Source organism: Mus pahari, chromosome 16 (genome assembly GCF_900095145.1).
Source record: "Mus pahari chromosome 16, PAHARI_EIJ_v1.1, whole genome shotgun sequence".
NCBI classification, from domain to species: Eukaryota; Metazoa; Chordata; class Mammalia; order Rodentia; family Muridae; genus Mus; species Mus pahari.
In genome coordinates, this window is record NC_034605.1 from 16,293,361 (window position 1) to 16,319,610 (window position 26,250).

Genomic DNA, 26,250 nt, shown 5'->3' on the forward strand with positions numbered 1-26,250 from the left:
TGTCTCTCTCTGTGTGTGTCTCTCTCTGTCTCTCTCTGTATCTCTCTCTCTCTCTCTCTCTCTCTCTCTCTCTCTCTCTCTCTCTCTCTCTCCTCTCTCTTTCCTTCTTTCCCCCTCTCCCCTACAGGCCAGAAGTCCCTGCAAGAAAGAATCAAATCTTAGTCATCTTTGTATCATATCTCCTCTATCTACCATAACCTCACAAAAATGCTCCTGTAGTGAGTGACTAAAAGATTAATGAAATCATGAAATTTAGTTCCTGTTGTTATACAAATAAGATGATATAGAAACCTGAGCAGGTATGTAATCTGTTTACACAGTTCCTTATCTTTACAGAGGTAATAAATCTACTTTGTTCTTGACTCCTGTGTCTAAATACTAATGATTCACAAAGCCCCAGAAAGATGACTGTATATTATTGCACAGAAAAATCAACATATTGATTAACCATTTCTCACTACTTACAAACATATAGAAATTATGTCAAAAATAATACTATTGCACATTCAATACATTTGCCTTTGCTTTCACTTATTCATGAGGTAAACCAACAAAGTAGCCAAATTAAATAATAATTATTCAGGTCACTAAACATTCCTTATTTGGTAAGCTTCACTAAAAAATTAAGACAAAAAAAAAAACCCAACAGTGTAACTAAGAGAAATGAGTTCACAGGTAGAAGGGTATGCATTCCAGGTTTTGAAAACATTCTACAATTATTAGAAAGCATCTAAAATCAATAGAATGAGAAAAACATTAAACAGAAAAAGTCCCATCAGAGGGCGTCTGTGACATATTTTGCCTTGAGAATTGGTCTAGACTATTCTAGAAGCTACTAGAAGAAGAATTGGAGTTTATTTACTTTTCATTCAGTTCAACTCACATTCTAGTAGGCTAGCTACGGTAAATATCTGAAGTCAACATCAAGGGAATAAATGTCTTTTTCAGTTGGAGTCATGAGCAAAATAGTGCTATCTACCTAACAAATGATAAGATTGCCCTGCATTGGATACCACACATTGATCTGGGATCCATGATACAACATACACACACATAGACTCATGGTTCTTAGTGGGACACACCTTATATTTGGTGTAAACCAAAGTTGATGGTTAGGTTTCTCAGAATTCCAATAATAAACTTTTAAAGTGATAAATCAGCTAAAGATACATTTGAAACACATGAAATAGGACAAGCAAGTTGTCATCTGACCTAGATATTGAACAGTGTGTCACATGTGTGAGTACATGCATATATACACTGACATGGACATAGATAGTACATACATACATCAAATACACAAAAATGTGTAAAAACTTAAAAATAATGAATGGCACAAATCTACCAATGAAATAAATAACAATAGCATAACCTTTCCTGACTTACTGCTAAAACTACTCAATAAGAAAGCCAATCAATCTATTTTTTCACATTTGCTAATTATTTTCTGTGCTTCAGTAGAGTATTCATTTGTCTGTGTCTCATTAACTTAAAAGCAATTAAATTTTTTTTCTTTCAGAAACATTAGAGGAAGTAAACATTTAAAAAATGCTAAATTATAATACTTGAGAACAAAGAGCTTCAGAGATCATAAACTGGAAAAGGTAATTTAAAAACACTGTATGACAGGAATTCCCCTATTTACTGTCTATGTTTATTCACAGACAAGCATGAGAAGTTTTAAAATTATGGTGTGTTTAGCTAACATATGTAAAGATTGCCTCAAATTATACACTACCATAATCATGGTAAGCAATCTCCCACATCCTGCCCCTTGCAACCAACTCTTCTTCCCTCCGTCTCCTCCCCTTTCACTCTCCTCCTCTTCCTTGTCATCTTCTTCCCCCAGTATCCAGGAAAGGAGGCTCCTCTGATAACCTAGGCTCATGAGCAACCTCATTCCAGCCCCTCATTCCATTCTCTTACTAGTACTTCCAGAAATCAGACTTTTGGATAAATGATCTCACTATCCCAAGAACAGAAAAAGCGGCAGAATAATTTCATATGCACCCTGAAGACACGGCTTCATTTCTCAAAAGGCAAGCATAGCTCTGGGTTACCTGCTCTTTCTCGTGAAGACCTGGTGTTGTAGATGGAGTAAACATTATGTTTGTCCAGGTGGGTTTCCAAAAAGGCGATAGGGAAGGCACCAGCAAAGGCAGCTAAGCATTCCCCAAGGGCAGAGCGTTGCCTACAATGCAAAAAGTTCACTGTTTCCATATGAATAACTGAAGGAGTGACATCAGAAACTGATTAAGTTTAACCTACGAGAGGGATACCAATATTGATAATTTAAAAAATAAGGAAGAATTAAGAAATTTTCTTTGAGAATAAAATCAGAATCCTACTACTAATGCCCCAGAATTAAAACAAAAGAGTAATCAAACTGAGCTCCTGGGTATTTAATTATGTGAGTTAAGAGTATAAACCAAACCAACTTTGTGAAGGGGTTTGACAAGTCATAACTATGTCACCCATGGATGCTTTTAATGTGAGAATCTCTGAATTCCGGAATTGTTATTAGTCAGGAAAATAATCAGAAATAGATCGGAAGGTTGAATGCTGGAGCTGGGTCTTAGTTTACCTGTGGACAGCATTTGACCATGGTGAGCCACTTCTGTCTAGAGTGTGAGATGATGAACTTCCAGCTCACTTTGTATTTCTTTGTGTGCATGCACATATGCATGTGGGTGTGTGTGCATGTATGAGCACAACAGGAGACCAGAGGTCAACACCGAGTCACTTCTTCAGCCACTCACTCTCCATCCTAGTTTTTGAGTCGGGGTCTCTCAATGATCCTGGAGTCCACCAGTTCATCTAGACAGCACTCTCAAGCAAGCTCTGAGATTCTCCTGCCTCTGGCCCCCACCCCAGCCCTGAGATTACAAGCTACATACTGCCATGTTGGGCTTTGTAGTTGGGTGATATGGGTCTGGTCTTCCCTCAGCAAGTCTCTCCTCAGTTCTTTGTCTTTCTGATATTCAGTAACAAACAATGCTAGCAGACCCTCTCCTAAGACTTACAAGCTCTGAGTTTAAAATGTGTATACTACATTTTACATTGTTATATAAAAGACAATCCATTACATTTTATATACTATACCCCCACTGTGATTTATAATAATAATTCTTAAAGGTTGCTAAGATCCTCTTGAAAAGCTGAACAAATTAATCTGGGTTGCTTCAAAAGTAAGAAACGTATATAAACGTATATAAAGGTGCAGTTGCTATCAGTACTGGGCTGTTTTAGCTCTTACCTTTCCACGTAAATGCTCTTGCTGGTTCCCAAGGCATACAAGCTGGTCAGAATTCTATAACAAGACACCTGCACATCCTCCACTGAGAACAGAGAGAGTCTCCATTGAGAAGTAAACACTTGCGTAGCACATGACCCTAAGAATGTGTAGGCTCAACCCAGAATTCCCCACTATAGACAGTATGCTTGAAACTTTGGAAAATGCAAAATAAGGACACATTTACAAAAGAAAACATAAAGGCTTCTTTTCAAAAGTGTTTTCTGCATGAAAGGCGCTCAAGACACTTTAATAAATGTGTTATGATTATCTAGAACATTCTGAGAAAAGTATTTTAATAATTTTTTAAATGTTTAAATTAGGTATATGTTTATTTGTCTATCTGTGAGTATGGGCATGTCAGTACAGGTTCTCGATGAAGCCAGAGACCTGGGTCCCCCTAGCTGGATTTACAGGGGTTTTAGGCCAACTAAAGTGAATTTTAGGAACCAAAATCTGGTTCCCTGCAAGAACGATAAATATATGCTCCTAATCACTGAGTTATCATCCCATTTCCCCCTACCTATAGCATTTGATGTTACAGAAATCAATCAGAGGATCTAGGAAATGTCTCTAAATCACTAAACAAGACAGGCTTAAAAAGACAAATCTAAGAAATGTGGCTTTCTAATTCTAACACTACTGGATATGCCGTGGTATGACAGAAGAAATCATCTTCCATATAAGACCTATTTCCATCTACAGTCTGGACACGAGCAATGTTCCTACCGGTGAAAACATGGTTCGGTCAGTGTTAGTGGAAGAGCCTCAGGCCAGCACAGCGGTTTCATATTGCACTGTCCAGCACCAGGAAACCCACACTATGAGAGTCTCTGAGGGTATGTCAGCTCCCCCAAACCTCTTTGCTCATCCCATGTTCCTGTGAGCAGCCCCCGCAAAAGTTCAGGACAGCTCAAGGGTTAACCTTGGTTAGTTTCTCACCTAACCTTGGCTATTCTGGGGATAAAATTTTTTTAAAGTAACTTTAGAGTTCTGGCCCCCAACTAGCTAGTCAAATGTCTCTCAAAGTCACATGGAAACCTATCAACACAGGTATTTTTGCTTGGCAATAATCAAATGATCTAGATGATGCATTTGGCTCAGCAGAGATAGTATTACTTAGTGGAATAACCTGCGGTCCAGTCAGCAGTCTGTGTTGAACTCAGAAATGATTTGAAAACATTTAAGATGGCATGTCTCTATGCTCCAAATCCACTGAAAATAAACACTGGAAAGATGCAGTGGATTCAGGGAATTTGGTGGGACCTAGGCTTCAACAGTAGAGAAGAGTGGATCTAAAACCACAACTGCATTCTGGGTCCATGAGACACACAGATCTACCTCTGTCAAGATGGTTTCTATCATCCATACACTTGTCTATGCAGTTATGTAATAATTGAAACATCTGCATGCAGAAGCCCATTGGGAGGACCCTGATGGTCCTACTTCAAAAGCCAGCTCCTAAGAAGCAGAGCTACATACATATCAGATCTTCTCCAAACTGATGCTGGCCGATGTGCTCGAACAGGGAGGAGAGCATGGGCAGGAGAGCCACGGTGGTGTAGTTGATGATCTGAGTCACCCCCTTGGGCTGGCTCCTGGTGTGAGTAAACTGGCCCTGCTTCAGGTTTTCCATTGTCTTTTCCAAATCCTCCGCCGCATTGTCCAGAAAGGCCCTGAGAGCACTTTTCACGCTGTCTAGGCCCGTCTTCATCACAGTCCTAGGAAGTCAGGGAGGACGAGATTAGCTCTCTGATGGCAATGACCAAAGGAGAAAACCTGCCCCCCCCCCGTGCTACCTCTCCACTACAGTAGATAATACCTAGAATACATTCAACTTTTATATTTTTATTGGCGTACATTAATTATATATACTAATGATTTCATTTTGACATTTTCATATATGCATATATTATACTTTGGTCATTTTCACCTCCAAGTACCCTCTCTTGTCCCCCTCCTACTGATCTCTCCCTCTTTTCAGAGAGTTGTATGTCCATGTGTGTGTGTCAGGGGGGGATGAGTGTGTATGTGTGTGTGTGTGTGTGTGTGTGTATGTGTAAGTATGTGCATATGTGTATGTGTGAGTGTGTGTACGGGGTGGGGGGTTGTGTGTGCATATGTGTATGTAAGTATATGCACATATGTATGTGTGAGTGTATGTATGTGTATGGGGTGGGGGTTTGTGAGTATATGTGTGTATGTAAATGTTTGTGTATGTGTGTGGGGTATGTATGGGGGTTGTGAGTATGTGTGTGTGTGTGGTGTGTGAGTATATGTATGGTGTATGTATGTGTATGTGGGTGTGTGAGTGGGTGCATGCAGGGGAAGGGGTGCTCACACATGATACTTTCATAATTGATAACTCAGTAATAAAATTAGCTGCTAGAGAAATAATGTAAAGATTAAATAACCTCTTTACGACTGTGGAATCTAAGGACGGTGGTATTCAATGTAATATAAAAGGTTTCTTTCCACTTATACTAAAATACTCATGAAACCACAAAAATAAAATTAGGGGTGTGGTCCTTTTTAAACATTCGTATGTGTCATAACTATATTAATTCATTTAGATGAAAATGTGAATATTTACCTTGCATCCAAAGTCTGACCCAAAATGTGCAGACAGTTCACAATCGAGGTGGCATCATTCCCTGAGGAGAACAAAACACTATGTAAACTGCCTTTGGAGTGTCTCAGCCTTGTCCTGTCCCATTAACAGGCATCACAAATGTTGGTTAATTCACACAGTTCAGTCATAATTAATGAAAAAAGACTTTTGAAGACTCAAACTTGAAATCATGCAGTTTCTCTGCTTAAAAGTGGTTATGCACATGTAAGTAGACAAGCGGTGAAGCATGTCTTACCAGGTAGCAGACATGCTCCAGCAGCATTCGAAAGCATCGCACAAAACAGAACAACTTTTGCTGAATCCCTCAGATACACTCCTCTCTGCACACTAACTCACTGTAATGCATATGGTATGCAAACGTCTAAAGTCAGTGCAAATCCTTTCTGAAATGAAAGGGCTAAACCTCTATCCTAATTCTATTTTAATTACTTCAGGAGTCTCTGCTTTCTTATTTCATCCAATGCCTGAATTCCAATATGGTAAAGTGGGCTGATTTATCCAAACTTTGTTAGGTTTTGGCAAAAAAAATTAAAATTAAAACCAGAGGTTAGAGAAGCTAAGTAGACCTTGTCTGTAAAGATTTATTTCTAGATATTTTTATCCATTATGTTTATCTAATTATACACGTGTGGGGAGGTATGTGCATATGTGTATGCATGCAGTGCCTGAGAAAAGCAAGCAGGGAGCGTCAGGTCCCCTTGAGCTGATGTTACAGGTGGTTTTGAGCCACCTGATGTGGGTGCTGGGAACAGAATCTAGATCCTCTGTTCTTAATTCCTAACCTGTCTCTCCAGAACTTAAACCCCAGTCTTTTGCACTAATCAAAATGTAATTCTTAAAAACAGTGAGATTCATGCACTTTGATCACCATTCTGTAAATAATGTAAAAAATTATGAATAACATAAATGGAATATATGAGTGTGAGTGTGTGTGTGTGTGTGTGTGTGTGTGTGTGTGATGCTTGAAGGTAGGTACTTTTAAAGTAAATAAATGAAATGATGACTTCATTTAAAAATAATTTGACTACCAAAATATGGTCAAACTACATTAGTCTTTGTTCTATATTTTAAGCTAACACGCACACATGCGCACGCACACACATGCACAAATTCTATGAATCCTTAGGATGAGTCATGTTTCCATGTAAGTTTTTTTGTAGCATCTGAATGTTATTGCTTTAAACAACAACACATTCTCAAATACCCCACTTACACATCCGTGGATCTGACAGATCATCCAGGATCAGGAGCAGATCACTTAGATGCATCATAAGACAAAGATACCCTCAGCTTTAGATAGTCACTATCCTCAGAGATGCTTTGGGCTTTAAAGGGACTTCTTTTTCATTGTCTATACCATGCCCAACAACCCCAGCACAATCTGAACCTTCTAGGAATAACATACACCGACATACACCGATCCGTTTTTTGTTTTGTTTTGTTTTGTTTTTGTTGTTTTGTTTTGTTTTGTTTTGTTTTTCAAGACAGGGTTTCTCTGTGTAGCCCTGGCTGACCTGGAACTCACTCTGTAGACCAGGCTGACCTCGAACTCAGAAATTCGCCTGCCTCTGCCTCCCGAGTGCTGGGATTAAAGGCGTGCACCACCACACCCGGCCCGATCCATTTTTTTGACATTTCCTGATAGAGGATAGCAGTAATTATTTGAATACCCGAAGCAGTTTGATGGGAGACATCAAAACTATCGATGTAAATCTAATCTGCTAACAGTCAGGAAGAGATCACAGGTGAAAATTTTTTTTAATCTCTGGATTACATAACTTAGCATTTACTTTTGAAACTTATCCAAATAGAAATTTAAGATCCACCCACTAGTGAAAACTTAAGTATCCTCAACTGGAAAATAGAAAAATTTCATTAAACAAGTACCTTTCTCTTAAACATCTGATATTTATGCTATGCCAATATCCTCATAGTTAACACTGTAGTGAACTGCATTGATATTGATTGTCTGTTCAGGTTTGAGGCCACTGTAGGGACAAACCAAAAGAGTTTTTAGACAGAATGTTTGTCATGTACAAAATGCTGAAAGCCACCATGTCAAAAAATTGAGATTTCTCTACTGTCTCAGGAGTTTATCTTGGGGAACTGTATGTCTCACTAAGTAAAATATCTGGGTTATTTACAGGAAAAAAAAAACTTGAAGTTTGTAGCACTTACTAATTTAAGCATTTTTTGCTGTCTTCTCTATTAAGACCATGGTTCTTTGAGAGTAGGATCTGATCGGTTCTCTCATCCCTTCATTCATCAGATATTTTTTATAAGGCTGCTATGTGCTAAGCAGAAAGCTTGGGGACAGATGGAAGCCAGAAAGGCAGGAATTTGCTGCATTTAAGGGAGAACTAAGAAAGTAGGCGTTAGGTGAGGGGATTCTTAGCTCATGGAGTGGTGATGGCATTAAAGCCCCTGAGCACAAATGGACATGATTAACTGCAGAGGGAGAGTGTTTGCTGGGATGCTGAGGTAGCACAGGGAGCAAGGAAAGGGGTAATGGTGATCATGAATGGAGAGGCACACAAGCAAGCCAGCACAGGGACTTGCATGCTCAGGTTACTCTACAGAAATGGAAGGCATTGAGCATGCAGGCGTAGGATAGGAAGCTGGTGTCCAAGGAAGCCATGGCTGCGTGCGGTACAAAGTGGGAAGAAGGGATTAAGACAGAATAGCTTCTTTGGTCTTGGAGTAGCAGAGGTAACCGTGTTTGTAGATTGATTTCTGTGTAGTAACAGAAAGAGAAAATTCTTCATTTCTCCATCTTCACAGCCTGAGAGGATGTCTCTCACACAGCAGATACACAATGACCATGTATTCAATGATGTATTTGAAGGACTGGATTTTTCTTTTGAGTGTGCAAATAATGCCCTTAACAGACCTTAGAGGCAAAGACCCATGCCATCACCCCTGAGACTGCTCTGCCTTCATATTCTGCTCCTTCTACCAATGACTGAAGTACTTAATGTCATTAGTAGACTTAGGGATGCTCTTGCTGCCTTGAAGTTAGCAAACAGATTTTATATCTAGCAAAAGTACAGAGTAATAATGAGAATAAAAACAATATTTCTTTAGCCAATGATGGGTTCTTAGAATGGCAACTGAGGTCCCCATTGCTTGTCAATCGCTCTAAGTATCATTCCAATCCCAATTGAATTTCCAGAATTCATATGTGTCACAACTTAGTGTCACAAGGAAACACTCCAGAATTCCCATGGGAAATTCCCATGGATTCAAGCAGGATGGCATTTTCTTTCTCTCCCCACTACCTCATTACAAAATAGTTTTGCTCTATTCACCAGGGTCCTATGGTGAAAACATCCATCATGGAACAAGTAACTATCCTTTTCCCACACAACACGAGATGCCTTAGGGGCCTCCAGAAGACCAGTTCAAGGTGTGAGATCTGCTAGTCTCTTCTGTTCTCTGGGTGTTTTTGGTGTAAAGAAAAGACTTTCAAAGGAAATCTAAGACACATGCAAATGTGGATAGCCTACTTTTAGTAATCCTGTGGTTTAGCTGTTGCAACAATCTCAGAAGAATTGTGGATGTGAATTTAATTTGGCAGATAATACGGACTAAATATCCCCAGTGCCTACTAGACCTTCTCATCACTGTGACCCTCAACAGCAAGAACTTGGTCTGTTTATTGCTCCCCCTTGGTCTCCAATGCCTAACTGGAAAGTTAATATGTATCTTTTTGTGTCTTCAGTTTTGGTACCCATTACCAAATCTATGGTTCTTAAATAAAAACAAAGTCATAAATTATTTTCAAGTATTGGTTTGGTGTGTGTGTGTGTGTGTGTGTGTGTGTGTGTGTGTATGATTTGTGTGGGGGTGCCATTAAAGCCCAGAAGAGGGATCTCTTGAAACGGAAGTTTCAGGAGTCATGAGCCTCACACTGTGGGTACTGGAAACTGAACCTGGGTCCTCTGCAAGAGCATTCACTACACACTGTTAACTGTTGACTCATAATCTGGCTCCAAATCATGACATTCTCTCTGAACTAAGACAGTATAATTGGTAGATTTGGCAAACAGCTTATTTCCTACCAGAATACATAAAAATAATATCCAAATATATATGAGGTAGGGTGAAAGCAGTAAAGACAAGATTAACATGACTATATGCAAGGTTAATATTTGTTTAGGTCTCTCTAGCCAAACTCATCTCTCATGCACTCATGGAATGGGCTATCCAAAGATGTCTTGTGCATCTAGCTCAAATAACCACACTTGCACTGTATTTTGTATTTAATCTGATTTACCTAAGCGAGAGCTAATAAGATTGGATAAACCCAATAAGTAAAATCTAATGCATCAAACTAGAATATGAACACAGCAAGTTCACAGTTTCCACCATGTCTCAATATTTGTTAGCTCATATTAGGTTTAATATGCACAATAAATCTCTAAGATTGGTGGTGATTTTAAGACTACCACAAATACAAAAAAGTCAAAGTCTAGGCATTCAATGTCCAAATCATACAGATGGTTAATTCTCAAAAGCAGCATGTAGACAGTCAAAGCCCAATGTTCCCTTCTGGTCATCACAGGAGTCTAAAGCCAGGCTATAGTTGTGCTATGTAAAGTTTGTATGCTAAGACTTAAAGACTTCATTAACTAGGCAAGTCTATATACTATGCAGAGCATGTCTGATTGTTGAAGACATCTTTCAGCTTAATGTATTTCAAATACAGCATCTAAATAGATGTTAATATCACATAAGAAGGAATAATTAACCCCCTGTATGGGAACAACAAACTATATTACACATTTATTGTCAGTTATCCTTAGATGATATACCTGAAGGGAAAATATGGATCTAAATAACAGGCAAAAGAAATCCTTGTTGGTGGAATATCCATGTAGTTACTATTGCTTTGGAAAAGGTTATCACTTTTTTAAAAAAAGGCATAATGTAAGTGTCTGGAATGTTGCAAACATTGTCTTGCCCTGACTATTGAATAAGTGGATGAATAATTATGAAAAGTTTATCATATAAGATGTATATACTTTGTCATATATGTCAGAAATATGTCATGTATTTTCTAAAAATGGAATTAATTAGATAGAACATTAGAAATAAAGAGTATGAAATAGATGGCCAGTTAGAGCATGATACAGTGTTATGCTTTCAGGTGAGTGTGTAAACACTGGCAGTAACAGATAAGCCTCCCATCAGAGCTATCCATAATTAGACAAGACTCTCTGATACAAAGGGGTATTGGAATATGCACTCTGGGAAAGTCAGACACAACATGAGAATCTTGACAGAAGAGTTTTCAAATGAATTGTTGTCTATTGATAAGCAGTTAAACAAAAATAGTTAAGGCTAAGTCATTCCAAAGACAAGTCCCTGAAAATTTTAAATATCTTAAGTAATAACATAAAACTTCAGACAATTTACATAAAATATGATGTAACTGATAAACAGAAGTATACTGAACATTCTAGATACAAGAAATATCCAGTAGAAAACTAGCTAGTTATACCAAAACCAATCATTTCTTACATTTTTTAGTAAGAATTATTATTTGTATATTGTTTGTGACTGACTCTGTGTGTGTGTGTGTGTGTGTGTGTGTGTGTGTGTGTGTGTGTGTGTATGTAAGCCCCTCAGTTTATTCACTGTGACTTTTCCAAAAAGGACTTAATTTTTAAATCTATAGTGTTTCATAAAACTATTGTTAAACTGAAATCCTTTCTAGCCATACAACTCAATAAAATATCCACAAATTATCCCAAAACATAGAGAACAAAGGGCTCACATTTGGCTTGGTAGTTTATACAATCAGAGTAACAAGATTCTGCCAGCAGCTGCTGGTTCCTAAAGTTCCACGTAGGAACATCGGCAAAGGTGAGTGGCACCCTGCACAGCTATCTGGGAGCAAGAGCTCAGGAGTATGGCCTCGACCTATGTGGTCCCTCCAACACATCAGCAAAAGGCCGGGTGTTAGGGAGTGGTTCACAGAAGCCACCTTGACTAAGCAAAGCTCTTGGGCACTATAGCCCCAATTACCAAGCTCCAGTGTTTGGAATGCAGGATACACACATATTTGTAGCTGGAAACACTGAAAATGAAAGGTAGATTCCAAATCTGGATCAACATCAGATTATTATTATTATTTAATTTCCAGAGAGAGCTGAGCAAAAAGATCCAAGAGCCTAGTTTCATTTTACCCTCGAAATAAGACTATGGCAGAACTTGCCATCTTCACTCTTTTGCTCCTTTCATTAAATACTCTTTGTTTTTCAGTCATGAACTAGACTGTCTCAGAGCAGTCATAGCCCTCCATTTTGCCATAGGTAACATTACTTATATACAACCTCCAGGAACTTGTCTGGCCTATGACGGCCATGCATGCAGCCGTGCAGTCATGCAACCATGCAACATAGCAACACACAACGCAGTGCGAAATTAGCAAAGGAAAGCCCCAGATGGCCATGCTCAGAAATTAGCAAAGAAAAGCCCCGGATGGCCATGCTCAGAAATCCCCCAAGGGTCTCCTTACCAAACAGTGAGATCCTATGCCTGACAAGAACTCCAAGTTTGCAGAACAGGCTGAGGACAAAAGAAAAAACAAAAGGAGGAAAAAGGGAGGGGTAGGGAGGTAGAAAAAAGACAGGGGGAAATTAAAAATAAATTAAACAAGATAAGAAGAAGAAAAGAAAGAAAAAGAAAGAAAAACTAAACAGCTGACCTATGAGCCAAGAAAAAAAAAAAAAAAAAAAAAAGCAAACATGATGTCACGCAGAAAGGGTCGATTCTCTGAGCAGGATGTGGAGTAAGATGGTAAAGAAAGGATTTCTGCGTATCTTAACAATATGGTTAAAAAAAGCACATATTATAAGTAAAGAAACAAAAAAATAAAATAGGAAGCAAAGCTCATTAATACAGAAGCCATCTCTATAAACCTCAAAAAGAACGGAACTACAGGAAAACCACCCGGAAGGAGTTGAATTCACTATGCCCAAGTGTACCTGCTTATTATGGGCATGTCTTACAAACAGAAATATATGGTACTTTGGGCATAAATGTTATGATAAGTTTTAGTGCCCCTTTCTCAGATAAACCGCCTCTTCTATACTAAACTGTGCTCCTTATTTAAATATCATGCACCCTCTGGATTTAGACTTCATGAATTAAAAACTGAATCTGGACTGATTATCTGAAGAGCAGTCAGAGGAAATGGCAGAGGTGATAACCAGAAGGTATCTCAATGGTGACAAATTTGTTGAGTGTCTTTATCATCCTACCTTGGGGTCCCAGGAAATTCACAGCAGTTATCAGTGGGGCATTCCAAGTAACCACAGCCTATATTCCTTAGTCAGTATCACAGCCCCAAACCCACTGCCCGTCAGTGGAGATTCCAGAGCTATGGCAGTAGGTGGAGCCTCTGTCTCTTCACCCATTCCCAGCCCCATGACCTCCCAAGGGGTCCTTGTAGGGATAGCTTTTGCTCGCTCCTGTTGATTGTATACACCATCTCCTTCTCATTGTCCCTAGCCCTGCTTCTCAGACTCAGCTCAGGCTGGACAGACCCCACGAAGCCTATCCTGATGTCCAGCCCTCCACTGGCACTGCCATCTCTGGGTGTTCCCTTCTGATACTTCCAGGAACCATGTGTCCTGCTCCACGGTGGCACTTAATCCATCAGATCACAGCTTCTGCCATCTGAAGGCATACATTCTCTTCTGAACCCTCCGGGGAGCCATTTTGTCAGCCATTCCCAGCATTCTTTCCTGGAGGACTGTAAAGTTTATCTAAACTGGCTTCCTAGGTGGGGTCAGCTGGCTCCTTGCTCCCCAGCCCCCTGCTCCCCAACAACCAAGTCCCTAGCACCAGGGGTACGAAAACACCAAAGACCAACCAACCGGAAAGTACAGTTTGATCAGATGGCTCTGTACTACTTTATACTAATATGGATTAACTGATTGTTAAAAGTACATTTGTTGATTTTTTTTTCTTTTGAGACATGGACAACCTATACATCTCAGTCTGGTCTCAAACTAACCAAGGAGTCCAGGCTATCCTTGAACTCATAATCTAACTGTTTTTGTTCCTGAGTGGTGAGACTATAGTCACTATAGTCAGGTGCCACCACAACAAGCTTGATTTACTTATTGATGAAAGTTAATTACATAGGATATTTTGTAGCTTTTTCAAGAAAATGTTCATCTGCAAAGGTCTGAGTCAGATTTGAGAAGGCCATTTAGCAGAACAAAATATTTCAAAAATAAAGATCTCTGTATGTAGCCCTTAGGTGTGGTATTTGATGTTTATGTGTATATTATTTGTACTATAATTTTATTTGCTAATTTTTAAACAAAAGCAACTCTGACCAATACTCCTCATCTTCTGAGCTTCACAGTGGCTTCTAAATGCCCTCTTTCCAAAGATTTGTCTCTCTACAAGGAGTGACAGCTCAGGCCTAAGGTCACACACTACATGGCTGCATCCTCACTTGTGTTGGGAGTATTGATCGTAACCTTCCAGCATTTGAGTGCAGCATTCTTGGGCTACTGAATTTACAACGCTGACTATGTGTTAACACAGTTACTCCTGATGGATCCACTGCATCTCCTTTTATTCGATTCTGTTCACTCAAGGAGAATGAGCTAGAGAAGGGTCTGTCTTCCTCATCTTACTGCTCACTAACCGCCTAGCATCAGGAAAAGCAAGAGCAGCAGACACCAAAGGGAAATTCCTCCAGGAAGGTGCATTTCCATCTCTTGGGGGGATAGAATTTCTGGGCAACTAGGACCTGTGATTCTTACAAACCACAGCCCATACAACAATATGCATCCCCTAAACGACTGCCTGTGTCTCTGTTGTTCCAAATCTTACATCTTGCAGACATGATGATCCTGACTTTGGACACAATAAATGTTTCAGGAAGAATGTTGAGTGCTAGGAAATGAGTATAGAAAGTGTCTCCCAGGATCACGGGTTTATAACTGGGGGGGGGGGGGGAGGATTAACTTGGACCCAGGAAACTACTGCTAGGAGTAAAGATTAAATATTAATTTAAACAAGTATTACAGCATTAACAATGTATTTCAATGTATCCTTGTCTAGTCTTAACAGTAAGGTCAGGATTTAGCACTTAATCTTCTCTCTCTCTCTCTCTCTCTCTCTCTCTCTCTCTCTCTCTCTCTCTCGTGTGTCTGTCTGTCTGTCTGTCTGTCTGTCTGTCTGTCTGTCTGTGTGTCCCTGTGTGCACAGGCACACACAGAGACAGACAAAGTGTAAGTGCTGGAAGAGGTCAGAAGAAGGTGTCGATCCCCTGGAAGCAGAGTTACAGATGATTGTGAACCACCTAATGTGGTTGCTGGGATACAAAGCCAGGTCCTCTGCATGAGTCATACATGATCTTAACCACTAAGCCATTTCTCCAGCCCCTTGATATTATCGTTTGTTCATTTTACTTATATATTTAACTCAACTGGTAAAAACTCCGAAATCTGAAAATCCATCCCCACACCTCAAGTGAATTGTGTCTACTTTTATCTTGTAGTATAAATATGAATAGGCAGGTACTTCTACTAGTCGGGCTAATAATATTTTAAATGCATTTTATTAATGTCATTTCCCTAAAATAGATACCTCTAGGCATCATTATTTTTAACTACATAGTATATTGCATCTATCTATACGCCTTAACTTATCATTACCTTATCCATTGGTTTAGGTGCGAATTTTCCCTGAAAGATTAACTTCCTAAAATAAACACTAAAGTACCATTTTGAAATAATCTACTTCTACTATGGCTTCGTGTGCGCGCGTGTGTGCGCGTGCGTGTGCGTGTGCGTGATCTTTAAATCACCAGCAGCACTGGGGAACACGGCTTCCGTTACAGCTAAGTGACCACAGAGAGAGCAGATTTGGAGTTCATCATGCTCTGTGGGTTCCGGGTGTCTCTGGGTTTTCTAGCTGTTTGTGTGTTCTCCCAGTCCACAGGGCCATGGGACTGGAGACATTGATGAGGGAGCACCAGTGTGAAATTCTACAAGACTGCTCTTTCCCTTCTTAGGGAATTTAGGGAGGAGGTCAAGTTGGAAGGGGTGCAATTCCACAGCAGAGTGTGACAGCGCACTGCCCCCAATCCTGCACAGTAGTGTGTTTTATCAACCTCACAGGGAGATCAGTATTTAAGAAGAGACAGAGTCATTCAGACAGACAGACAAACAGACAGATAGGAGAGAGGAGAGGCAGAGACACAGAGAGAAAGTGACTGACAGACCGAGAGACAGACAGACAGACAGACAGACACAGTGTGCATGTGTGCAGTGACATCGAGTAGTCAGGGAATTAGGTAATAAAAATTAAATGAGCCGGACACTCCAGTGAGTTCCACCCTCTCACATTATTCAAGCCTGGACTCCTCAATCTTCCCCACCAATGATGTTGGTTCCCCCACCCCCAACCCCAGTTACAATTCACTCTCTCTGGTATGACATGATCATTCCATGTGGCAGGAAAGTCAAGGTCAAGAGAAGCGAGGGCTCTTCACATAGTTTACTCTCACTTAGAAGCTCGGGAGGAGTGTGAGCAATGCGATGGGTACCCTAGATCTTCATATGGACTGAGTCCTAATGGAGTTTCAAGAAAATACACCCAGAAACGTAGCAGTCCCCCACATTTAAAAAAATCTATAAAGAAGATGTGAGTGTTAAACCAGTTAAGGCATTTCTAAGACACCAGGTTGAAAGGCAAGAGAATACCAGAAAAGCATGTTTTGCTGTTTTGTTTTGTATTGTTTTGTTTTGTTTCATTCCATTACCATGATGGGGCTATGATTTAATTTTTTTAAAAATTAAATTAAAAGTGCCTAAGTAGGACATTGCTATCCTTTAAAAGAAAAGGGCTGTCAGAATATTAGATTGTCAAGAAAAATTCAAAGAAAATAATGTTCAGAAAATGTTCTGCCGCACATTTCTCATAAATGCCAGTATGGAAATTCCTTCCCAGCCTTCTTGGACACTACCACTATTATTTTGATTGGTTTTGTGATGATGGCTGAAGATAGTACCCTAACTATTTTGTCTTGTTATTTTATTCCTTTCGTTAGTGTTACCTCTAAATACCAAAACAAAATGAACTGTCTCTAACACATACTTGTGTTAACTCGCAGAACCTCTACACACCTAGTGTTAGGCTCACGGGAGAGGGCAGGAGACTCTTCTCCCCTGCTCTAGGTCCTGTGGTTGGTTCTCGGACTCAAAGGCAGACACAAAGAAGTCAGATATAAAGCTTTAAGGCCATCGCTCTTTACCTTGTCACCATCTCCTTCTCTTTGTTGGATGCATGTCCTCCAGTGCAGAGAGGCCTGCTTGCAGCAGACAAGAAGTACAGGCGGTGGTTTTTGAAATACTGATCAATTAAAGGAAGAACAACCTGAAAGAGAGGAAGAGAAAACGGATCTATGGGTTGCAGTATGAGAGGGAGAAGAACCAGTGCTCAGAGCACACAGAGAGCCCTGTGCAATACTGCACCCATGCTGATTCAGTGGGTACATCTAGATCCCTTCTGTCAGCTTCATCCCACGCATGTGCACATGCATGTATGCATGTGTGCATGTGTGTATATATACATGTGTGCATGTATGTATACATATGCACATGTGTGTATAAATGTGTGTGCATGTTTATATGTATGCAAGCATGCATGTATGTATGCATGTGTGCATGTATGTATTCATGTGCACATGTTTGTATGTATGCATGTGTGCATGTGTGTATGTATGCATGCATGCATATGTATATGTATGCATGTATATATGTATGCATTCATGTGTACATGTGTGTATGTTTGCATGTATGCATATGTATATGTATGCATGTACATGTTTGTATGTATGCATGTGTACATGTATGTATGCAAGTGCACATGTGTATACATATGCCTCTGTGCATGATTATATGTGTGCATGTGTATATGTATGCATGTGCACATGTGTATGAACATGTAGTGGGAAGATTGAGTATGATGTGCTGGGAGATAGTTACTAGGAACACAGAAGTTTTCAATAGTTCAGAATTATTCTCCTTATTTTCTCAGCATGAGAAATATATGATAATGATCACAAAATGCAGCTCAGTGGCCAAAGGGCTCTTGAGTTCCCTGGATTGGCACACACTGAGTCACTATTATATGTGAGAACTGCCAAGGGTATGGTATCATCCTGTTTGTACTACTGCTCACTGTGTGTGTGTGGCTGTCCCACCATTGATGCTTTGTAGCTGTAGAGTGGAAAATGAAACAAAAGGCCCACTTAAAACCACACAATGTGCATGGCATCTGTCTCTTCTCAAAGCCCAAGTCCCTGTTATGTTCAGGTTAGCCCTGCTCCCCTGGGTTGACTCTTTCTCCTACTCAGTATACTTATGCACATAACCCAGTACACGAAATTCGCTGCCTGTGACGGGCACTTCTGACTCTTCATGTTCTTTACCAGCAGACCTCAGCTCAGGGTGCTTCACTGGGTGGGCAGGCCTGTTTTATCTTATAAGGGAAAAATCTTACATTCTCTGCCCCTCCACGGGTATTTTGGACCTCTCTCTCTCTCTCTCTCTCTCTCTCTCTCTCTCTCTCTCTCTCTCTCTCTCTCAAAGCCTACTAGGCAAAAGAAAGCAAGCAGGAAACAAGGTTGGATTTTTATAGGTCCATATAGTCATTTTCTGACCTCTAGAGTAGGTATTTGCTCTATTTTGCTAAATATAGTGCTTTTTTTTCCTACCTTGCTGCATAAAACAGTTATTCTGAATGACTAAATACACAATTTACACAACATAGCTCTCTTGAAAGTCTTTATAAGAACTTTATACTGGCTGGAAGTGTGGGATGGTGACCTGTGCACAGACAACCTGGTCCCCAGTCCAGCACAGGCCTTGAACCCTGAACCTAAGGGATGGCAGGTGATTGGCCATGCCTCCTGGGCCCCTGGCTCCTGTCTCCCACAGCCTCCCTTCACCTACCCCCCTATTTCCCCACCCCCCTCCCCCGCAGAATGGTGTATGGCCATCAGTCACATAGGCAATACCCCAAACTCCTGGTATTCTGTCTGGACTCCACCCCCCCCCAGAGTTACCTGGCAACATTCAGGTAGGCCCAGCCCACTATAAAAGGAGCTGTTTGGCCCCTCCTCCCTCTCTTACCCTTGCTCCTGCTTTCAGCTTACTTCTCTCTTGCCCTCTTGTTCCCCCTCTCTCCACCTTCACTTCTCCCCTCTCTCCACGTGGCCATGGCTGGCCTCTACTTCTCTACTCTTCTCCCTCTTTCTGCCTTTCTACAATAAATGCCTTAAAACTATGGACTGCCTCTTCTCATCGGGATCCGCAATGCTAGTGCTAGAGCAATGGAACAGGGCTCCCTCTAAAGAGCCATGCATCTAATCTCCTGCCCAGAAGCCTCCCTGTGCCCCAGCTACAGCTTCTACCAAGCCAAGCAGCCTGCCAATCAAGCTAAGGACTTCCCAACTGGAACCTGCCAGAGCTCTCTCTTGCCTAACCTTTTCCTTTCGGCCCAAGCCAGAGTTCACCTGCGGACCCACTCTGTTCTCAGCTCTTCTGTGACATCAAGTGGCATCTGTGGTGTCCCAGACTGAGAACCTGACGTCCCTGGCTTCCATGCAGCCCAGGGACCCCAGAACCAGCTCTTCCTCAGCACTCACTGGCATCTATGGTGCGGAGGAAGAGCTGGTTCTGGGATCCGAGCCCAACTCCAGCAGGTCCGTGGGGACCTCAGATTGTGCCTTCCTCCACCCCTAGACCAGAATCTTGAGGCTTCTCACAGCCTGATGCCTGCCCAGCTGCTTCATGGGGGTGCGTGCAGTCAAATTTCCCATGTCTAGCCTCACCCAGCAGCCGGCCCTAACCCCAAGCAGATGCAGGACCCCATTTTTGACCCACATGGAAGAATGGAAGATTGAAAATACTTGATCAAAATGGAAGATGAAATTAAGCCACATTACACATCTATAAGTAGCAAGTAAGAGTGGTGGGTAAATAGGCAGTTTAAAGGTATATTCATGGCATGAATATACATCATTCTGATAACTGTATATCAAGAGGGGATTGCAATAATGTGGTGGCTGGAAATGACTGAACGATATCTAGCAATCCTCTCTCTCTCTCTCTCTCTCTCTCTCTCTCTCTCTCCTGTCAATCTACCATTTATCCATTTAATACTAACAATACGCATCCTGGCATAAACCACACCTTTGGATGACTGAAAGAAACTCTGAGTGCTATATTGAGTGGAAAGAAAGACAAGTCATCTAGTAAAATATACAATTCTGAAAATAAGACCAAAGGTTGTTAATCATTCAAAAAGCACGCCATCTGAAAATCTATCAAGTGCGGTGCTAATAGAAATTACCTGAACTATCACCAATACAAGCATATTGGTAGAAAACTGTCAGTAACAGTAAGCCTCCAGCTTAACTGCAAGGCATTGTCAAGAGAAGCACTTGCCTAAGGGAAACTACTGCATCTCTGACAGTCCCCAGGGCAATCTACTCCCTGACACACCTAAGGACAGAAGTGACCCCAGTGCCTGGCTGCAATATCCTGAGTCCATCCCTCCTTGGTTGAAGGAAGTGATGGCTTCCCCATCAATATGGAGAGCCCTTGACAAGTTCCTATGAAATGGGATCAATAATAATGATGGGCTATACTCTTCCTATGATCAATTTACCCTCTGAGCCTCAGCTTGTGAAAGAGCAAGAGTGAGACTCTCCACCACATGGAAGTTATGGCCAAAGCAATATATGTATATTCATTCATATGCAGTTCTGCCCGTTAGCTAAAAGAAAATGTACAGAATGTTAAGACATTGGTATCTTCTAAATAAATCATGTGAGGAACGTATGGGGGAAGAGCTGAGTGAGCATAAGGTAAGTACTGACCAAGAATGCCACAAACAGACCTGTCTCACATGAGTCATACGGGTTATTTCTGAGGCAGAGAGTGTGTACTTGTAATAGTGTAGCATTTATAGACAAGTGTATTCTAAAAGGTAGTGATGATCTGATGGGTCTGCTTTGTAAATATACAACTGAGGCAGAGACAAGGTGCATTGTATACTGTACTTTGGCAAAGAACTTGATTTCTTGCTCGTACGGGAAATGTTCTCCTTTGCTTCTGCTGCCACCATCTGTAGACAAGAAGAGATTTTAGGTCCATGCTGAACTTCCAACATTTTAAGACATTTCTCCAAAACACATAGCTTAAAAGGCCTTCCTACACCACATATCATCCCACCAAATCGAATAGAAAACACCAATGTATATGGGCTAAATTCAGCAACATGATGAAATATTCAAGTTCTTTAAAAAAAAAAAAAACATGTCCAAATTAGACAGTTCCTATGGCAAACTCATATGGAGAGTTATGAGCACAAAAACTCCTTGGTCAGTGTGCCTGTTATAGTGTTCTTGGTCAACTTGACACAGCCAGGATTCCCAGGGAAGAGAGTCTCAACTGAAGAATTGCCTAGATCAAGTTGGCCTGTGGGCATGCCAGTGAGAGATTTGTCAAAAGAGGATTTGCTATGAGAAACAAAACCACATTTAGTTCCCCAAAGGTTTAGAGTGTAAAGGGGCAGGTCAAGAAATGATCGGCCTTGGCATACTGGTTGGAAGGCGGTCTCCATTACCTCTTTCATGTACACAGAAGAGGTCTGTGCATGCGTACACAGGAGAGGTAGTAACGTCTAAGCAGCCCTGTCAATATGCAGAGCTTTGTGTGGAACTAAAAGGTTCAGCATTGAACATAAGAATCCAGATCTTATAAGGCTACAATTGACTTGTGCTAGGAAAAAAAATCTTTTGCAATTAGAAATAGGAATGATGATATATGCTTTAGCAAATCTTAGCTCAAAATTCAGAGTAACTTTGTTGAATACAGGTGATATTTTATGATGTCAAAGCAAAAATTGATTTTTGGTTTTTTTGGTGGGGTTGCTTATTTTTTATACTTGAATTCCCTCTGCTCTCCCTACCCTCACCTGCACCCCCAGTCCTGGGGATAGAACAAAGATCCCAGCAAGTACTCTACCAGTAGGCAGCACCTCTAGTCCTCTGCCTGGTGTGTGTGTGTGTGTGTGTGTGTGTGTGTGTGTTTCTTGTTGTTTTGTTTTTATGTTGGCTCTCAATAAGTTACCTAGGCTGGTCTTAACTCTGTAGCCACTCTGTAGCCCAGGTTGGCCTTGAACTTGCAATCTTGCTATATCAGCCTCCCATGTAGCTGGTATTTCAGGGCCTGTACCTCCAGTCTGCTAGCTTACAAATATCTTTATGAGGGATTATCTTGTGTAAAATAAATCAAGATGGTGTTGTGCACAGCCAAAACTGAAATACTTCAGGAATTGTAAGAAATATCCTTTTCTACATTAAATATTTTGAGAATATTTAATGTAGAGGAAGGGAGGGAGGGAGGGAGGGAGAAGAATAGCTGCTAATGTTCTAGCCTGCAGTTTTCTCTACCCCCTGTAAAACTACCGTGCAATGGCATGGAAAGACCCTTGATGAAACTCTCATCACCGGAGTGTTTCAAATTTTCAGTATTAAAATACTGTTCTTAGCCTGGTGTGATGCTGCAGGCCTTTAATCCCAACACTCAGGAGGCAGAGGCAGGCAGATCTTTATAAATCCAACACCAGCCTATTTCATATAGTAAACTCAGGACTGGCTATATAGTGAGACCCTCCCTCAAAAACAAAACAAATGAACAACAACAAAAAATCCCAAGAAGCTTAACTATGAACAATTTTTTAACCTGGTCGCACCACTACTGAAGATGTTTGACTCAGAAAAAAAAAAAGTCAATTTGTGCCAGAAGGTCATTACACACGGATAGTAGGGGAAGCATTGGAAACAACCAAACTTCTGTCAGTGTGTGAGAAATGTGTGTGCATTCAGACAGCACTATGCGGATATTTTAAAGTTCTCAAATCCGACCCACTCTCTACCAGCTTGTTGGTAACTGGGTGCTATGCACTCCTGGCTATTACACACTCCTTTGTACTGAAATGGACAGAATGTGGAAGCAACCCCTTCCTCTATGCTGTGGATGCTCTAGGAATATAGCAAGACCTGAATGATAAGCAGCAAGACCAGCTACGTACCAAACTCCAGGATGTACTGATGAGCCTCATCCAAATATCGGATCAGCTGCTGCAGGAAACTATAGGCAAATCGCTTCTCAATGGAAGGTGTGTCCAGATCTAGGTCCTTGAACCCTCTAGAAAGGCAAAAGTTAGTAAAAAAAAGTGTGTGCGCGTGTGCGTGTGTGCATGTGTGTGTGTGTGTGTGTGTGTGTGTGTGTATGTATGTATGTATGAGAGAGAAAGAGAGAAAGAGAGAGAGAGGAGGAGGAGAGGGAGACAGAGAAAAAGAGAAAGATTTCAAAAGATAAAAATTTATTTTAAAAGCTACACATAAAATTGAATATAATAATATTCTTACTGCTCATGACTAGAGGGGATTTGCACGTAAGGAATATTTGCATCTAATATAAAACTAAAGTGAATTGTTCCACTACTACTGCTAAAATGTTGCATTTAGGCAAACAGGGAGTGGTTATCTTCTTTTTCTTTTTCTTAAGAGTTTGCCTAAATGATGGAAGGCAGCTGAATGAAGTTGCAGAAGGAACTTACAGGACAAACAGCTAAGGGCGTTGTGTCTCTGGCATGGGTTGGGATGGTTAAACTTGACACGACTTGGAATTATTTGTGAGCAGAGCCACAGCAGGGGACTGTCTAGGTCAGCTGGCCTGTGGGCATGTCTGTGGAGACTGTCTTGGTTACCCTAATGAATGTAAGAAAATTAGGCCTGCAAATAGGTTGCATCATTCTGGGGCTGTGTGAAGGGAGAGACTCTGGTTGAGGCCTAATCATGTGTTCATTCATTTTTCTCTGTTCTTGATGGTGTTGGGACTAAAAGCTTCAACCCCCTGCCACCAACTTCTCTAAAGATGGACTGCAACCTAGACTTGGGAGATAAAATAAATCCTCTCTTCTTTACGTTGCTCCTGTTGGGTGCTTTACCATAGCAACAGAAGGGATGCTGGGACATGTACTTTGAAGCAACTAGCCAGCCGCCCCAAGGTTTAGTAGGACCACTGAGCTCATTTTTAGTCAGAACCCAGTGATTGTTTGGAAAGATCATGAGATGGGTGTCCACTTGCCTGGATACCACATAACCACTGATCTGTAGGAACTTGAAGATGTCTTGGGCTTTTTCTCTGTCCTTGGCTTTCTCCTTGGCTGTCAGTGTGTCATAGGGCACCAGCAGGGGGTGGTTTCCTCCTCCTGAGAGATCAGCAAGAACAAAAGAAACACACCACATACTCTGAGATGACACCCAGCCAATGCGACATGAACATGCTAACCAGCATTTCTAGACTGAAAATGCATGTATTTGAAATATCAAGTGCTGGTTACATATGCTGTCCCCATGGAAGGAAAAAAAAGCCAAGGGGGTTCTTTCATTAGAAAGAGCCTAAATTCGAGGCATGGTGAAGACAATAAGGCAGGTATAACTGGTCAGAGATTTTAGGGAGATTTTTAAGGTGATGCTTCATTTTTCTGGTCCAAGAAGAAAAGAAAGGAAAAATGTCTTCAGTATGGAAGTATCTTTCTGGCATCTTCTAGATTATAGTATACATATAAATACATACAAAACTGCATTCAGCCAGTAGCTTCTATCAAGAGCCTGGATACCATTTAGAACTTATAGAAAATAAGTATAATTTTCAAACTCATGAGAATCTTCCAGGTATGGAAATACATGCCTGTATTATAGCACCTGGGAGGTAGAGACAGGAGGATCAAGAGTTGGAGTTCATCTTTAGCTACATTTCAAGTTCAAGCCACCCTGTGCTACATGGGATTTTTGTCACATTAACAAAATAAAAGGACTCACAACCAGGGGTGAGAATCCCTCTAGATAGCAGCATAAAGCCACCTCACTCTTCCATCCCTCATTTCCACCCCTCCACTGGCGACATAAGTGATGTAAGTATGGGTGTGCTCCATGGGAAGAAAGGAGCTAGCTCAACAGTGAGTCCAGGGGATATGCAAATGTTCCCAGGATGCTACCCAAAACACACCAAGAGTTGCGTGACTTGTGAGCTTCTTCATATCAAAGTGGGGAAGAAAGAAATGCAGTGACCCTGGTCACTGATTTTGGGGTGCTGGTACAAGTTTTAGTACTTTAACTCCTCAGCTTCTATTCTTTTCTTTTCTTCTCTCAACATTAGTATGTCCAGGGAGTAGCCCCAGGACCTTGTGCATGCCAGGAAGTCCTGAGTTACATTCCCAGCCCCTACTCTGATTTTTCTTAATGATTCACATTTCTATCAAGGTCTCTTATTCTCCATTAAACTTTCATACACTCCCAGGGGCACCAAACCCCAGAGTGAGAAACATATTTTTTTTTTCTCAAGGCTTTTCTAAAGTGGATTCATCTAGATGCAGTGATAATAAAAAAAATCAAAATTGGAAGAAATAAAACTGTCCAAGTTCAATGCTGAATCACTAAGTATTTCCAACTTTAACACACAGAGAAATATACACACACACAAACACACATACACACATACACATACACACACACATATACACATGCACACAAACACACATACACACACATATACACACACAGAAAAACACACAAACACATAGAAATAACATATACAAACACACAAATACACATAATACATATATAAATGCATAACAATGCAGGACACTCTCCACGTAGAATGCATTTAACTTGAATAATATATTTATGAACGTAAATCATTAAAAGATTCATTAACATACTGGTACGTTTTAAAGAGGAAATAGGAGACTGGAGAGAAGACTCAGTGTTTAAGAGTACCCACTACTTTTCCAGAGGACAACTTTGGTTCCCAGCACCCATATCACAACCACCAAGTCTGCAAGTCTGGCTCTTGGGGAACTAATGCCCAATTTCTGCCTCTGTGGACACTGCATTCACACACACACACACACACACACACACACACCATCATCATCATCATCATCATCATCATCATCATCATCATCATCATCAAAATGAATCTAAAAATTTTTTAAAAGAAAAAAAGGAGAAAAGAAGCAAGGAAGCAAGAGGGCTGCCACCTGCTTCGGCGACATAGCGTGTTTACTACCTCACATCTCATGGTAACTCTGTCTAAAATGCAAAGCTAAAAGAAGGCTGAAGGGATAGTTCCTTGGCTAGCATGCATAGGGCCTGAGTTCAATCCCCAGCACTAAAAATAAAACTAGAGAATGTGGGAGAAGAGGAAAC

General features: G+C 40.8%; 1 protein-coding gene across 9 annotated transcripts in view; it reads right to left on the reverse strand.

The window, feature by feature from the left end:
* Ryr2 (ryanodine receptor 2) overlaps nucleotides 1-26,250 on the reverse strand; it is a 557,252-nt gene that overhangs the window by 110,071 nt on the left and 420,931 nt on the right. For all 9 annotated transcript variants that reach the window (XM_029547437.1, XM_029547436.1, XM_029547432.1 and 6 more), the window contains 9 exons: nucleotides 24,125-24,248; nucleotides 23,064-23,179; nucleotides 21,028-21,092; nucleotides 17,212-17,333; nucleotides 12,448-12,497; nucleotides 5,886-5,946; nucleotides 4,775-5,013; nucleotides 3,257-3,338; nucleotides 2,061-2,191 (listed from right to left, as the gene is read on the reverse strand). In XM_029547437.1, coding sequence (XP_029403297.1) covers nucleotides 2,061-2,191; nucleotides 3,257-3,338; nucleotides 4,775-5,013; nucleotides 5,886-5,946; nucleotides 12,448-12,497; nucleotides 17,212-17,333; nucleotides 21,028-21,092; nucleotides 23,064-23,179; nucleotides 24,125-24,248 — 990 coding nt within the window. The remainder of the gene's footprint in view (nucleotides 1-2,060; nucleotides 2,192-3,256; nucleotides 3,339-4,774; nucleotides 5,014-5,885; nucleotides 5,947-12,447; nucleotides 12,498-17,211; nucleotides 17,334-21,027; nucleotides 21,093-23,063; nucleotides 23,180-24,124; nucleotides 24,249-26,250) is intronic.